At 28.4% G+C, this 15,513-nt stretch overlaps 1 protein-coding gene across 2 annotated transcripts in view; it reads left to right on the top strand.

Moving 5' to 3' along the window:
- Positions 1-273: 273 nt before the first annotated feature.
- Positions 274-15,513, top strand: part of LOC145279637 (uncharacterized) — a 51,753-nt gene continuing 36,513 nt past the window's right edge. Inside the window, exon 1 of one of the 2 annotated variants that reach the window (XM_080130865.1) lies at positions 274-553. In XM_080130865.1, the coding sequence (XP_079986991.1) occupies positions 489-553 (65 nt within the window). In that variant the 5' untranslated portion in view covers positions 274-488. The remainder of the gene's footprint in view (positions 554-15,513) is intronic. The other variant, XM_080130866.1, reaches the window with a different exon arrangement.

The raw sequence follows: 15,513 nt of genomic DNA, 5'->3' as shown, positions 1-15,513 counted from the left end.
TGAGATGGGGGAGTGTACATATTAAAACTATCTTCCTTTCACACTATTTCTTAATATTAGTCTTTTTATAAAAGTCTTTCGGACATAAAATCAAGGAGTTGGCACCAGGCATCACCAGACCCTTGTACACTACTGCCCCTCCCCTACAAAGGGTTGATCTGCCTTAAAAAGAATTAGGCTTTTTATTAGCAGACGAAGTGCTGCTGCGTTATAAAGTGTGTCAATGCCGTGAAACTTGACACTGACTTACCTCCCTTACAAAAACTTATGTGCCTAGCTCTGTAAGTATTCTTGCGTATTCAAGAATTTGCTCCCTCTATGTATTAATAACTCGCTTGGTTTACATTTTTAGCAATAATATAAATCGCCATTTTGATTGGAATCCTATCGGTCTCCGATCGATCTCCAGAAGTTGGGGAAGAAACGGCCAAAAAAGAAAAAAGGGTCGTCGATATTTTTTTATTGCAATCAGGCGGGAAAGGGGCAAGATGGCGGACGAAGTAAGGACTCAGCTGACTGAGGCTTTTGCCAACCACGGACTAACCTTAAACAGGTAACCCCAACAAAAATAAACCTTCATTTATGGCTGGACTGCAGAAAGAAAGAAAAGATTTAAAAAAAAAAAAAAAAAGAAAAGAAAAAAGATAGACAAAAACAAAAGAATTTGCGGTTATAGATCAGTTGTGTTGGAATGTCGATATATCCTAGTTTCATTTTTATTTATTATTTTCTGAGTTTAGTAAAAATAAAAAATTACAATTTATTTTTTAAACATTTATTTAGTGTTAATCAAATAAATTAAAATCGTTTAAACAAAAGCATTTATGAAAAGATATACCAAAGAAAGAAAGGAGATATTAAAGGAGATGGTTATTAATTCTTTGTTTATTGGAAAAGATTTATATTATGATTTTTATTAAAAGGGGAAAATATGAATTTTTTCTTTTTGTTGTGGAAATATTTAAAACTATTTTTTTTTTTGTATTTATTTATTTTTTTACTAATTAAGGTCCCTTTTTTTTCTTTTTTTTTAACACCGATCTTAACATTTTTTGTGAAATTTAAACATGTGCGAAAAAAATAAACAAACCTTTCTGTGTTATTTACTATTATTAAAAATTAGTTTGGGACCTCAAATCCTTTTGGCCTCTTGTTTATCGTTACAGATTTGAGCCATTTAAAGTATTTTTTTTGCTTTTTTTTTTAAACGGTTTACTTTTTTATTTTGTTTATTTACTTGCATATTTAAAATTTTCATATTTTTTTGGAAATTATTTTATTATAAATTGAAAAAAAAATGGGGGAAGAGGGGCTTATGTATTTTTAGTACCGCGCTATTTTTAAAGTTTTATTTTTCAGATTAAATTCAAGTTTCACGATATCTTTTTTATTAAATTGTTAGGTGGGAGCACAGAATAGTTACAAAACACCTCCCCTCCGCATGTTAAGAATGGCTTTCGAAATATTATTTCAGCGCGGCACCAAAAATACATAAGTACCTTACAAAAAATTTTAAAATTAAATATTTCTTAAAGAAAAAAAAAAAAATGGTAAATAAAAAAAAAACGCTTAAAATCTCTACTGGTCTCGAACCTCATACACTTTGACCTCCTGTCTATTGTTCTAGGCTGCTGTGAGCCCTTCTAAAAAATTGTTTATAGTTTTATGTCTGTTTATTTATTTGTTATATTGTTATATACATAATCAGATATATATTCATGACCTTATTTTTGGGGGGAAATATATACATATATATATTCAAAAAAAATTTTTTTTTTTTTTTTTTTTTTTTTTATAAAACTCTTAGGCGTGGCTAAGCCAAAAGAGGATAGAAAAACATTAGAAAAATAAAACATTTATTCATCAAGTGTTTTTTTTTTTCATTTGTTTATTTCTTTTAAAATTAAGTAAACAAAAAATAATACTTATAAAAATAATCTACATCTCTTCCAACTACGAACTACTAAAATTAAAATATGCCAAATTCTACAAAACAAAATCAATATTTTTGACGTAATAAATATGTAAAAGGATTTATATACTTACATACAGTGCACGCACAGCACACAGCATATATTAAAAACGTGTTATATATATAATTGAATCTACATTTATTAAAATTACTGCAAAAATTGTCGCCATACTTAAATATTAAAGACATTTTTAAAATTATATTTTTTCTGTTTTTGTTTAATATTAGCTTGACGATTATAGAGATGAAATTTCGTCGTCTTCCTGGTTCCTACATTTTTATTAAATCTTATAAATGTGATATTAAAAAAAATTAAAACTATTAAAAATCTCGATAAATTTATTTAGTAAAAACTAAAACACATTCTTATATATATTATATATATATATAATTAAAATTTAAAAGGCCTTTACGCAAAGAAATAACAAATCTGTCGTTGAATGTGTTAATTTATCTAAAAAATCTTTGAAAAACAAAGACTTTTCAATTCTATTAAAGTTCAATTATTAGGTTTTACAATTTTTCAAAAAAAAAAAAAAAAACCAAAAAAACGTCAATTTATTATTGACAAAGAATTTCTTTTTAAAAAGCTCCAAGACTATGCAAAGCGGATTTTATTAATATTCGTATTTCATATTTTTCTAAATAAAATAATTTAATTTTAAGGAAATGCAACATTTTTTTTTTTTTGCTTCACGAAACAAATATTAAAATAAATTTTAAAATGTAAATTTAAAATAACATTTTTTATTACAATAACTATAACCAGAAAATTTTTCCTTCAAATGACATTTTTCTCTATTTTAATAATTTTGCATCTTTTTCTAATTTTTATATAACTAGTCAATTTCTCGGATCGGTGTTTTTCTCGTCTATCAAATGTCTGATAGAGATGCAACAGCATAAACTCAACCTAAAAAAAATGAAAATCCTATTAAAATAACAATTTAATTACGAAATTAAATCCACGAAGATAGCTTTTTTTTTTTTTTGTAAACAAGTCTATCATTTAAATTTTTTTTTTTTATTAATAATTGAAAATAAAAAGAATTAACTGGGCTTAATCTGTGAACCTTCAAAATTTGAAAGGAACTTAAAAGTATTTAAACTGCCGAATAGAAAGTTATTTTCTGGCTTAAAATTTCTTAGAAAATCGTCTTGTATTGAAAGTTTTGGAAATTATTTTTATTCGATAATTTTGTAAATAGAGATTAAAACATTATCTTAATGAAATTAGTTATAAAATTAAATTTGAAAATCCTATGTGAAAAAATAAAATAAAAAAATAGCATGGTCCGTTTTACATAAGTCCTAAAAAGCACACACACAAACGTTTTTTTTTTTTTTTTAAGAACATTTCCTGAAAATATATCATATTGAATCGGTTTTAAATTGTATTTGCTACAGTTGCACATGTTTGTAAGTTTAAATGGCAAGAATATTCGGCATTAATTTTATTAAACTAACTTCAGTTAATCGCGTGCGTCCCTAACAACAACACGAACAAGCTCATAGTAGATCCGGAGTTGAACGTGTTTGACTTTATTTTGCTAAAAAACCATTATCGAAACTGTTTATTTTTTTGTCGATTTAAACACCCCAACCTCCCCATGTGAAGAACGGCTTTCGTTGTTTTTTTTTTTGTTGTTTTTTTTTGTTTTTTGTTTTTTCAGTGGATTAATTGGACACTAATAATAAGGGAATTTTCGTTTGAGCTCGCCGTTACTTCTTGTATGTTAAGAATCTTTTAAAAAATTATTTAATTCCCGATCATATTTAAATAGGTGTGAAAGATGTCGGATAAGTATTACTTTGAAAATTCCCCGTTTTTTTTTATACTTCTGCAGTTTATAGACACTGCTGAGTGCTGAAATAATGTTATTTAGAAACCCATACTTAACTTGAGAAAGAGTCTTGTTAACTATTCTGTACGTTGGCAATTTAATAAAAGATATTGTAAAATTGAAATTTCAGTCGAAAATTTTATCAAATAAATAAATAAAAATTTCGCAGTCTGTAGACTTTTTTTTTTATTTATTGCGGGCATAGAAAACGATTTAAGAAATACGAAAATTATTAATCATTCCCCTTTTTGTTAATGCCCCGCCCTTTTAGGGTGAGGGTATAGTATTTATTGAGGGAGACCGGAAATCTTACTTCATGGATCTTCTAAACAGGAAGTTTCCCCGGTTAAGAATATCCGCGTCATAATATTTGGGCTCTGTGATAAGATCAAGTTTATGTCGGGTCATCTCTTAGCATGCACCCTTCCCCCTATCTTTATTATCTGTATCATTCACGGTTACAATTCTTTTCGGTGAATCTAAAGACGTAAAATGGAAGGGATGTAATTTTTAAGTTTAAAGTCACAAACTCTTCTAACGTAGGTGGGTAAGATACGTGCAAAATCAATGGCCGATCCCCAAAATATAAAAACATTTGGGTTTGTTTTACTGTACACATAGATTCGAAAAAGTTGTCACAAAACAAATATAGAACAAATAAATGTTATCAAAGGCAAGATAAGTTACTTTTCTACCCAACTGGATATGTTTTTAGTGTTTATATTTAATGTAACATGTTTATTCAGCTCGAAAAACATACAGTGTTTACCGATGTATTGGAAAATTCAAAATGGCGGCCGACTCTTTCTCTGAGGCGGTAAGTTTGGGAAAAGGAGTTATAAATAAAAAAAACAGTCAAAATACTGTTAAAAACACGCCGAATATATGGCAGCCTATGTCATGGTAACATATATTGAGCGAGTTTCTAACAGTATTTTGTCTGGTTTTTATTTATAACTAATTTTCCTAAACTTACTGCCTCAAAGAGAGTCGGCTGCTATTTTAAATTTTCCAATACATCGGTAAACCCTGTATGTTTTTTGAGCTGAATAAACATGTTATATTAAATATAAACACTAAAAACATATGCAGTTAGATAGAAAAGTAACTTATCTTGCCTTTGATAACATTTATTTGTTATATATTTGTTTTGTGACAACTTTTTCGAATCTGTGTACAGTAAAACAAACTCAAACATTTTCATCCCTCTTTTCAACAAAAAAATTCACCTAAATTCAAGAAATCAGCCAATTTTAATGAATTTTTCAGTATTTATTAATGATCACGGTTCTAATGAACTTTTTTTTTTTTTAATATTAGTGAATGTGTAACTAAAAACCTCGGTATGACACTAATTTTCGACACCTATAACAAAAAATACAAGTAAAAACTAATAAAATTAAATTAATTCATCGTAATTGTTTACCCATTAGGTGTGTCAGAAATTTCGTGAAAATAGTGAATAATTCCACACCATCTTTCCAAGCATAACTCCTCGAAAAATGCAATTCAAGCCCTAATTTTTTTTTTCAATTAAAGGACCAAGGTTGCATTAAAAAAAAAAACAAAAAAAAAAAACGTGTTTTTTTTAAAAAGGTTTTAAACTTCGGACTTTACAGGTAAATTTCTAAAAAACAGTATATTTTTTTGTTTTAAATTTGAATATATTATGTATTGACCTTTTCTCTTCAATTTGTGAGTAAATAATTATTTAATTTTCGGTGTCTAAATTAATTATTATTAGACATTTCAAAATGGGAGGCGTGAATTATTCGACCCCTTGTCTTTCCAAGCTTATAACTCCTCGAAAAATATAATTCAAGCCCTAATTTTTTTTTTCAATTAAAGGAGCAAGGACCAAGGTTTCATTAAAAAAAAAAAAAAGAAAAAACAAATAACGTGGTTTAAAAAAAAGGTTTTAAACTTCAAACTTTACAGGTAAAATTCTAAAAGAACACTGTTTTTTTTTTTTTTAAATTTGAATATATTATTTATTGACCTTTTCTTTTCAATTTGTGAGTAAATAATTATTTATTTTTCGGTGACTAAATTAATTATTTACTTTTTAATAGACACTTAAAAATGGGGGGGGGCGTGAATTTAAAAAAAAACGTTTGTCTAAAATATTATATTCGATTTATTGGAAAGAACATAAAATTTCACATTGACCCTGAAAATATCGTAAAAATAGAATCAATAGAAAAATTTTGATAGATTTTTAAAGTTTAAAAATTGAAAAATATTGAGTTTAAAAATTGAAAAATATTGAGTTCGGAAAATTCATTACTGTTTTAAAAAAAAAAAAAATATTTCTATTACTTTTAAAACAACTGTAATAGTTTATTTTGGAAGTATAATCCATAAAGAAAATAAATAACCCACTTTTAACAGAGAAATTACGATATTTTTATATTGTATTCGCAGTTTCGTGTTAGGGGTGTCAAAAATTCCTACAAAAATTCTGATACTCCAACGTGCGCCACAGTTTTAACCCCGCTAACACGATGTAATTGTAATTTAATATTGTCATCCTAATTTTTTTTACCCTTAAAAAAAAAAAAAATATTAGTTTATTGGAAGCTTTTTGTTTCAAATAAACTAATATTTTTTTTTTTTAACCTTTTACAGCATACAAAAATAATGAAAATGCAAGACAAAAATCATGTTTACATTATCGACGCTTTAAAACAACGTTCCTAGTGACGTTTTTAAGTCGTTCACACGCCCATGTTTTAAAAATCAAATAATAATCATATTTTCCTGAAATTTTTCGATATTCAATCATTATTAAATAAACTTACATATAAGTAGGGTTTGATAAATATATTAGCGGAAATATATATTATTTTAGGTATTCTACCCCCCCCCCCATATTTCATGGTCCGAAAACTAAGCAAAATAAATGTAGGTTGATAAAAGTTTCAACATTTTTTAAAGCTGAAAAGATCAAATAATTAAAAAAATAGTAATTTATATATATATATATATATATATATATATATATATATATATATATAAAATCATGTTATTTATTTCACTTACCTCAAAGTTGTAAATAAAATTGGACATAAATTCAATATTATGTTAAAAAAAAACACTTTCTGGATAATTTTTTCTCAGTAATATAATTATTCGAATTACAACAAAAAAAAAACAATTCTAAAAGAATAATTATTTTTAAAGATTTAAATGATATTAAATTCAAATATTACGCGATATGAAGTTTTAAATGGATTTTTTTAATAACAGGTTTCCAATAATAAAAAATATATTCGTATAAAAGAATATAAGACTATTGAGATAATAAAAATTGTAAATTCAAAATCAACCTTAAAAAATCGTTTTGATTTTATTATTTAAATTGATAGAGGGTGGTCCTTATGTTTGGCGCTTTTTTTCAAAAATGTACGGAGGCTTGTAAAGAACATTATTTTTAAATATATGTGTCAACAGAAGACATTAAAATTAATTTTATTTTATTAACTCTAGTCTGTGTAATTCGTTAATAAAATGTATTTCTTTTACAAAAAGTAAGTTTTATATTATTTTTTATCCATAGCAAAAAAAAAAAAAACGTTACTCCATTAATAATTATAACACGAACACTTATCCATAGAAATTAACACAAACACACGAAATGATGATGTCACTATTAAAATGTGTACTACTGACGTTTTACACATCGCCGTAGAGGTACTATTACCCTATATTGAAGAGGAAGGATCAGGGTTCAAATTGCATGTAAACATTCTTTATTTTACATGGAATAAAATGGACGAAATTTGATTTAAACTTCACAAAATAACAAAACAATAAGAAAATAACAATGGCGTCATAAAAAACCGATTTTATAAAACATTGAAAAAAAAAACTTGATACAAATAAAACTTTTTTTTGATCATTATTCAAGTGAAATATAACGGTAAAAGTCTTACTTTTTGGTTTGAAATATTATGAAAAAGACATGTGTACACCCAGAAAAATTTCGCATCTAAACAGGTAACACCTAAAACAATTAACTTCCAGTTAACTGCCAGAATTTCTTTTTGTTATTAACCATTAATTTTCAATATCGTAATTTGTAGCTGAAAAAAAAGTAATATTTCAATCATTTTTATTAAATTCCTCTTTATTCTAGGAAATATCAATTTTTTTATTCCTAAAACTAAACTTTTTTTTTTCTTAAATAAATCCTTAAATGAACTTTATCGGAAAATTATTTTCAAGTCATGGTTAAATTAAGTTAAATTATTTTCAAGTCATTGTTAAATTATTTTCAAGTCATTGTTAAATTATTTTCAAGTCATTGTTAAATTATTTTCAAGTCATTGTTAAATTATTTTCAAGTCATTGTTAAATTATTTTCAAGTCATTGTTAAATTATTTTCAAGTCATTGTTAAATTATTTTCAAGTCATTGTTAAATTAAGTTAAATTATTTTCAAGTCATGGTTCTTTTATGAACTCAAACAAAATCACATTTTTAGTTAACATCAACAGATTGTAAAATAAGCTATGCACAAAGAAATTTAATTACGAGGTGCCTTCAATAAGTTTCCAGACATTTTTGTACGAGTATTTTTATTGATAGTACAAAACTTTAGTCCACTTTGAAGTAATCTTCGGCTGCAATGCACTTGTTGTACCGTTCCAACAACTTCTGGAATACCCCATGGAACTCCTCTTGTGTGAGCGTGTCAACGACCCTCATCACAACCTCTTTCATCTCAATTGTCTCATTAATGACAGCTTCCAAGGTTTTCCTTAAGCTTGAGAAATAACGAAAGGTCACAGGGACCAAGATCTTGGCTATAGGGAGGGTGAGGAATTGTCTTGATGCCCATGATATCTTTCTTTCTGATCTTCTCTTAGCGCCCTTGAGGCAAATCTTCAGCATCTTCAGTTCCTCGCAAATAATTGTGTGTACAATTCCCACTCTGACATCAAACTGTGCACTTATTGTCTCTATGGACACATGACAATCCTTATCTATGAAATTCTTTATTTGGCCAATCAACTCTGGTGTTCTGACTTACTTCTTCCACACCTCATCATCTCTCACAAACTCCTTGCCTTCCTTGAATGTCTTATGCCACTCCAAAACTGATTCTCGATTCATGCAAGATGGTCCAAAAGCAGTCTAAAACATTCCATATATGTCTGTGGCATTTTTTCCAAGTTTAAAACGGAATTTTATTGCATATCATTCTTCTAAAGTGTCCTCACGTCCAGATTGCTTTTTTGAAATTCACCTGTGGTGACAATCAGGTTTTAGTAGAGTGTATTTCAATTCCTGCTGTAGCTTTTTATTTGAACATGCTGATGGTGGTCTCTTCAAAGATGTATAGCAATAACATACTGAATTTTCAAGTCTATAAGAATTTCAAATTCCTGTACAAAATAAGTCTGGAAACTTATTGAAGGCACCTTCTAACTCTGAAGTCATAATTGTTTCAGTTAGTTAGGAATTATTTTCTTGTTCTGACAAAAGAAATAAGTAACACTACAGGTTTTTATCAGCAAGGTACGAACAGTTTACTGTGTCATCAGTCTTCCACAGAAAAAATTATGTTAGATTTCTAAATATATTTTTTAATTAGTCGCTATTCAAAAACCGAGAGAGTAAAAAAAAAAAAAAATTTTAATTATTAGCAGTAAGATTGTCTGTTTATTCATAAGTTTTAAGAGGCAATCTTCCACTTTTTTTTTCATGAGCCCTGAAAAGTTTAATCATTAAAAATAAATTATTTTGAAATGTTTTGAAATTTCACAGGAAAAACCATCAAACAAAATAATAACGAATAATAAAAAAAATTTTCATAAAACTTATAATTTTAATATATTTTCCAATTTCTCTTTTTCTGAAAAATTGGCAACAATTGCAACCCAAAATTAAAGGTATTTCATTTCCTCATTCCAGTATATTTTAATGTGTAAAAAAAACTATGCCATCAATGCCCCCCCCCCAGTTCTAAGATCACATTGGGGTGATAGGGCAAAAAGAGAATTTTTTTTATATTATTTTAATGTAGTTTATATCAGTTCAGATTTTTTTTTTTAATAAGGCTGTCAAAAAATGAATGAAATTAATCAATTATTTGATTTTTGAGAGAATTTAAAAATCACGTTGTCAACTGAAATTTACAAGAATATTTATTAATTGATGTCTAATACTAGCATTACAAGCGTATACTGTATTTTCATGGACATCGGTAATATTACATACCTAATGTGCTTCAACAAGTCATATCTTTTTTTATTTGTTGGTCAATTTTTAAAAGAATTACATAGATGAAAAGAGAATAGGATAAGCATTCCAGTGATGTTAATTTATTTTTCTTTTATGTGTTCAATATTTTTATGCTCCAAGTTAAAAATGAAAAAAAAACGGTAAAAAATGACGACAGCAAAAAGGGAAACTGTTTTTTCAATGTTTACATTTCATACATTACGTTTGGATACATATGTGCGGGGTTAAATTTGATTGGATATGGCTGAAATTTTACAGGCTATATAAACAAAGAAGTCCATCTCTACTGGACTTTGACTTTCATTTTTACAACCACAGGAAGCAAAGTTACGACCGAGCAAAGTTGAGGAAGAATATTTCAAAATTGATAAGATAAATCAGTATATATCATCAATTTTCATATAGATAATAGTTTCAGAATTATTTTCATGTATAATATGTAAATATTTGATAATTATTAATTGTGCGGAAATTTCTTTAAAATGTTATTTTTTATGGAAATTCAAATTGCTTAAAGAGAAACGGCTCCCTATGCACTAACCATCGCTATCAGCGTATTAACAAGTTTGTATTCTTTTAAAAATAGAAAACTGTTTTTTTGCTTTCAGAACGAAAGCAGAAAAAGTTTCATTTTTTTATTCTGAGTTTGTCATTTGCAAAAAAAAAATTTTTTTCAAATTTGATTTCCAAACAATACTATTTTGTTGTTTTTAACGCTTTGAGTACACATGTACTCAAAGCGTTAAAAAACAACAAAATGTACTAAGTATATGCGTTTGTTATTTTAGTGTTAAAACAAAAACAAAAAAACATAAGGTACTTGTGCACTTGTGTTACCATGCTGAAATAATAACGTTATTTAGAAACCCATTCTTAACATGGGGAAAGATGGGTGTTTTGTTAACTTTTCTGTACTTTCACCTAACAATTAAATAAATTTTTCGAATCTGTAAAACAAACCCGTTTTTTTTTTTTTTTTTTTTTTTTTGTTTTTTTTCAACTGGATATATCTAAATAATAATAATTAGGCGGTTCGATAAAGAATTTCATTGTGATGCATTTTGTAAATTTTTACCTTGTTTCCACTTTAACATTTTTCTTTAAAATGACTACCTCTTAAGGTTTTCGGATATGCTGAAAACGAATATCGCACTTAAATTTTCTGCAAATAAGTAGCTTTCCGGTTATGTTATTGCTGGTGGCTATCTTGGTACATGCGTTTGCGCATAGTTTCTTGGGGTTAGGTTTTTGCACTTGTGCATACCAAGATGGCCACCAGCGATAACATAAGAAATGACATTGCTTAATATCCGGAAAACACCTTATTTGCAAAAAATTTAAATGTTATATTCGTTTTCAGCATACCCTAAAACATAAAAGTAATCATTTTAAATGTTATGGTGGAAACAAGGTAAAAAATCACTGTTTTATTTCTTTGTTTACATAGTTGAATTTTCAGTAAAACAACAGAATAGAAATAACAAAGATTACCATCAACTGGTGAATATATAGTTGTTGCTTATCAGGATTCCTGGTACTGTGAAAGCTACATCAAGGATTCATGTAGAGTACAGTTTATGGTTGCATCTCAGAAAATAGTGGTATATTTTGGGCCAGATAGAGAGGATTTACAAAATTGAAAATTGGACTAGTCCCAAAATACATAAGTTCTGGTCGACTATGAGAATTTCCATCTTTTACAGAAATCCAAAATCTATATGAAAAATTTTCTTCGATTTATTTCTGAGATTAATTGATATCTACTCAAATTTTTTTTTTCTTTGAGGGGAGTAGTAGGCATTCAATGGCTACACCCAGATTAAGCTCTCCTTTGTTCAGGAGGTAGGAAAATGCCTGCTCTCAATAAAGCTATATTTAAATACCATTATAATACTTAGTTTTGTTCATGAATAGACACCCACTGTATAATATCATGCGCCAGTTTAAAAAAAAAAATTGAAATTTACACATCTGAATTTATAATTCATGGCTTATGGTAAAGAGATACATCAAATTTGACTGCATAATCAAAAACAGCACACAATTTTACATAAGTGCCAATTTTCATGAGAATAGCTTGGAAAATAAATAAATGGTGGCAAAATTACCAAATTTTTGAAATGTTGAGGTCCGTAATTTAGCCCACTTTTTCTAAAGAAAAATGTCCATGGAAAAGCTTAAATTTTGGTACATAAAATTCTCATAACTTTTGAACTACTGATGGTATTTGCATAATTCAAACGGTTTTAAGCATATTTTACAGAGCTCTTTTCATGCAAGTTGATAAAATAACAATTATCTAAAAAGAAAAAAATCAACTTGTAATGCTATGTTAAAATTACTCAAAAAGATGGAGGTACCTGAATTTTCATGAAGGGCTTCCATCTCCTCTGTTACTTTTTCCATAATTAAATTAAATATAGCCTACATTTAGACCACTTACATCTAGCAGCAGTGTTCCAAAATTCAGAATTCAGTTAATTAGTTTAGGAGCGAATCCTGTACACACAAATATATAAACATATACAAACATGCGTAACTTTATGTAGGTACAGATATAAGTTGTCATTCAGTAATCAGATCGATAGAAAGAGTACTGATTACCTGGTGAATGCAGGGATGGGGAAACTGGTTATAGAGTGTCAACCTTGTGTGTGAACGAAGGGGAAAAGAAAGTGAATATTAAAATATTTTTCAATATAAGCTAGATAGTAGCAGACTTGTCGCTGAAAAAGAGGGAATGGAAGTTTTGATATCCTTTTCATTTACTTATTGCTTCTGTTGCCTTACAGAAAGAGGGGGTGGTGACAGTTTGCTTTATGTAATGCATTATTAAAAGCATCACCATATCATACTTATATTGTGGGTCACTTAGCACCTCATTCATAAGTCTGAAAGAGTGGCAACCTTGGTTGAAGTGAATGTCCCTAATGATGGTGGTCTGAACAGAGCTGAAAGGAAGAAACAGACCAAATACCAAGGTCTCATGTATGATATGAAAAGAATGTAATCTTAAGGAGATATCAATCATACCATTTATCATAGGTGCCACAGGGTTTATGAAAAAGAACCTGAAGTCCTACCTAACTAATATTCCTGGTGAACCAAGTGCAAAAGAGATCCAGACAATTGCACTTAAGGGAACAATGAGGATACTGAAAAGAGCTCTCTGTTGGTTTCAATAAAAAGCAGGGCAATGTTGGCAGCTGGTTTGGCTGCCCCATACCCTGCATTATAATCTTCAAAGGAAGAAAATTAAAAAAAAAAAGACAGTTTGTGAGTTCAAACCTCAACCGAGGCATAATTATTTTGACTCTAATTTTGTCCAAACATGAAATATAATCAGAACAGATGTGCTGAACTATATTCTGTGACAAGACTTCAGTCTGTCATCGGTTTATACTTCCCATTATCATCATCATCTTTGGTTTAATGTTCATTTTTACATGCTGGCATGTGTTGGATGGCTTTAATAAACTGACTTTCAAAGTAACTTGTCTCTAGTCAGGTCCCTATTTACCCCTCTTTTACTCAGATCTATTTTTATTGCTTCTTCCCATGTTTTCTTTGACCTTCCTCTACGAACTGAACCTGCTACCTCAACTGTTCTACATCTAACTCAAGAACTTTCATTCATTCAATAACGCCATATCATCAAAATCTCCTGTTATACACATATTTCTTTATACTGTTCAGATTTAATCTTCCTTTAAGGTCATTAGAACTTAGCCTGTCTTTAAAACTCTTGTTACACATCCATCGTATCATTCTCATATCAATGCAACATATGTCTTCAACCTTCATTGGCCAGGTTTCACTTCTATACATCATCGCATTTAAGTACTGACTAGGCTTAATGTTGCTGATCTGACGGTGATCTGGTGTAACCAATATCACAATCGTTTGGAAGCATTGTCCTTCATACAGATATAAATAGGGACATGTTAAACAACAATGTGAAATTGTTAGTCATATGTAATTAGAGCACAGATTTGGGGGGGGGGGGTAACTGATGATCTGATGTCTTTTAATCTGAACAAAAATATGAAAGCAAATTTGATAATCCCACTGCAGCCAGATTAGTTTACTGGCCAGCCAACAGATTATTCTATATAGATCCCACCATAAATTTACTTACACTGCACTTGCTGGTGGTAGTCTTTTCATTTTGAGATTATATCTTATTTGGTTTAAATGTAAGCCTAGTTATGTTTTCACGGACAAATTCAAGTAGTAGTTGTGGTCTATTTTCATAATTTTATTCCATTTTCTTGGTTGCTTAATAGAGTTTACTTGATATAATATATATTTAGTTGTTTAATAGTTTAGTTGATACATGATATAATTTTCTTTGTTGTTTAATAGAGTTTAGTATAGTAGATGATGTAATTAGTGAGTAATGGATGTATGCAATTATTTTTAATGATAAATCGGATGGTTCATCAAAACAATCTGGCATGTGTTATTGGCAATATCATTATGTATTCCACTACAGTGTATTTTAAAAATTACTTAGTCTCGCTGGTAATATTAAATAATTTTAAATAATACAAAAAAAAATCAATAAACGTATAACTCATAACACCTCATCTTAAAAATGCACCTATACATCCAAAAACTATTCGACTGAATTTTATGAAATTAAGAACCTAGATAGTAGACATTAAAGGAAATCTAATGAGTTTTGTTTTATTTATTTTTTGGAGGGAGGAAAATGAGACGAATACCTCATCGCCAAAAAATGGTTGTAGCCATGGTTTAAAAATTACTGGTCAGTTTTTGTGAAATTTAAAATTACAGACATAAGAGTGTATTATTATTTTTATCTATTTTATTATTTTTTTTAAAAGGAGAAAAGGTGACAAAATGCTTTTTTACCCCTAAAAATAAATCTATTAATGGATTTTTAAAAAAAAACTACTGTTCCGATGTTGAAACTGTATAGGAAAGGTAATGAGCTATATGGATTTATTTATTTTACGAAAGCAAAAAGACATGACCCAATGTTTGAAAATAAATGTACTTGTGGAAGTTACTTTTTTGTTCTTAAAATACATTTGTATGTAGGGTTTTTTTTCTCTCCCCAACCTGGGCAGTGCCAGATAGCCCTGTTAGAATATATATATATATATATATTAGGGTACTTAATATGTACATATATATACTAATAATCAATCTCTCAACAGCTGTTACATTCTTCTTGCAATTTTCAAGTGAGACTGATTTTGTTAAATTTTATCATGGCTTAAAAATAATTACTTTCAAACCATAATAACACTTAATGCAATCAGCATGGGTAGTAGTAGTATTATGTGTATGCATATGTGCTAATTGGTTGATGTCTGCTGACGTGTCTCAATAAGAAAGGTTCAAGATTGTCACAATTGTAACAAAAAAAAAAAAAAAGAAGGAACGCTTTTTGCAGCGTTGATGTATGTAGCTAATAAA

Source organism: Euprymna scolopes, chromosome 7 (assembly GCF_053919585.1).
Source record: "Euprymna scolopes isolate OS-2025 chromosome 7, ASM5391958v1, whole genome shotgun sequence".
Taxonomy (NCBI): Eukaryota; Metazoa; Mollusca; class Cephalopoda; order Sepiida; family Sepiolidae; genus Euprymna; species Euprymna scolopes.
This window is presented reverse-complemented; position numbering and strand designations above follow the sequence as displayed.